This window comes from Egretta garzetta, unplaced genomic scaffold (genome assembly GCF_000687185.1).
Source record: "Egretta garzetta isolate BGI_Z169 unplaced genomic scaffold, ASM68718v1 scaffold204, whole genome shotgun sequence".
In the NCBI taxonomy this organism is placed as follows: Eukaryota; Metazoa; Chordata; class Aves; order Pelecaniformes; family Ardeidae; genus Egretta; species Egretta garzetta.
The window spans coordinates 229131-230534 of NW_009259424.1; the positions used below are offsets into that span (position 1 = coordinate 229131).

General features: G+C 60.8%; 1 protein-coding gene across 1 annotated transcript in view; it reads right to left on the reverse strand.

Annotated features, from left to right (window-relative positions):
- LOC104124598 (prosaposin-like) overlaps positions 1–1404 on the reverse strand; it is a 19575-nt gene that overhangs the window by 2801 nt on the left and 15370 nt on the right. The window contains exons 3-6 of the mRNA XM_035892547.1: positions 960–1034; positions 742–867; positions 363–557; positions 7–57 (exon numbers count right to left, since the gene is read on the reverse strand). Of these exons, the coding sequence (XP_035748440.1) occupies positions 7–57; positions 363–557; positions 742–867; positions 960–1034 (447 nt within the window). The remainder of the gene's footprint in view (positions 1–6; positions 58–362; positions 558–741; positions 868–959; positions 1035–1404) is intronic.

Below are 1404 nucleotides of genomic sequence, written 5' to 3' on the forward strand. Positions count from 1 at the left end.
CCCCGCCTGCTGGGCCGCCCCCAGCTGCAGGCAGCCCCCGCACGTCTCATCCGTCTCCTGCAGGACAACGTGGGCAGGGACACCTCGATACCCCCCCAATAAAACTGAGCCCCCTCCCCGGATTCACAGGGCTGGGATTTAAATGCCCGTCGCGATCTGGGGCAGCTTTTTGACCAGCATCATTGTGGTCCGTCCCCCCCCACTGGATCCGGCAATATCCCGGCCCCGAATTGGTGACACCCCTAATTTCACCCGTGCAGTATTTTTAAATATTTTTTTTTAATTATTTTTTAATTAGGCAAAGCTTAGGTGATGCTCGCCCTTGAGGAGCATCAGTGGCATCCGTGCCTGTGGCGCAGTACCTGGGCCTTGCCATGAGGCAGGTCCTGGGGATGGAGCAGGAGGGGCACGTTGGCGATGAAGGGGGCCACCAGGTCGGCGAAATCCTGAGGGGGGCCCGCAGGGGCCGGTGGCGGCTTCTGGAACTTCAGGGCTCCCGTGGGGCTCTCCCAGGGCTGGCACAGCTTGATGGTCCCGCACACCACCTTTGGGTCTGACTGGGGGAGCAGAAGGGTGGGGGCTGGGGGCTGTGTCTGCCCCATTGCCCCACTCCCCCCCCATCCCTGGGGCATTTCCATCCCCATCACCACCTCACAAAGGTTTTGTCCCAGGCTCCAAGAGCCCCCAAGTCACCCCAAACCATGGAGAAACACAAACCCAAGGGGTTCCCCTGCTAGTTACCAGCACTTGCTTGCCCAGCTGGACGAGGATGAGGATGCCAGTGTCCACCATCCTCTTGCACTTGACGGACCAGTCCTGGAAGGGCAGGTACTGGCATTTCTTATCCAAGAAGAGCCGCAGCTTTTCCTAGGTGACAAGGAGAGAGCTCAAAGTCGAGCTGGCCCTGTGGGGTAGTGGGGGGACAGGCCAGCCCTGCGTTCCCCCCAGCCATGACCCACCTCGGTGCGGTTATCCTGCAGGATCTTGCCCACCACAGAGACCACCACCTGGCAGAGGTGACACGGGATCCCCTTCTGCTGAGAGAGGGGACACATCAGGATGCTGCCACGGCACCTGGACCCCCACCCCACCCTGCTTTCTCCCCCAAATCCAACCCCTCCACAAAAAAAAAACCCAAAACACCCCACCAAGGGGCACTTGGGAACATCCCGGGGTACCCACTCATTTTTGCCGCTCACCCTGCAGACTCCCAGTCCCACGTGAGCCCCTCCAGTTAAGCAGCCTTGCTGGCTTACACGTTGCTGCTTAAGAGCATCAGCGGATGCTCCGCTGGGTGCCCAGCATCTGGTGGCCAGGCTGGGATTTCCCCAGCCCCACGTTTTGGGGCAGGATGGGCGCATCCCTCCATCATCACCCTCCGTCACCCCGCATCTCCCCGCTCCC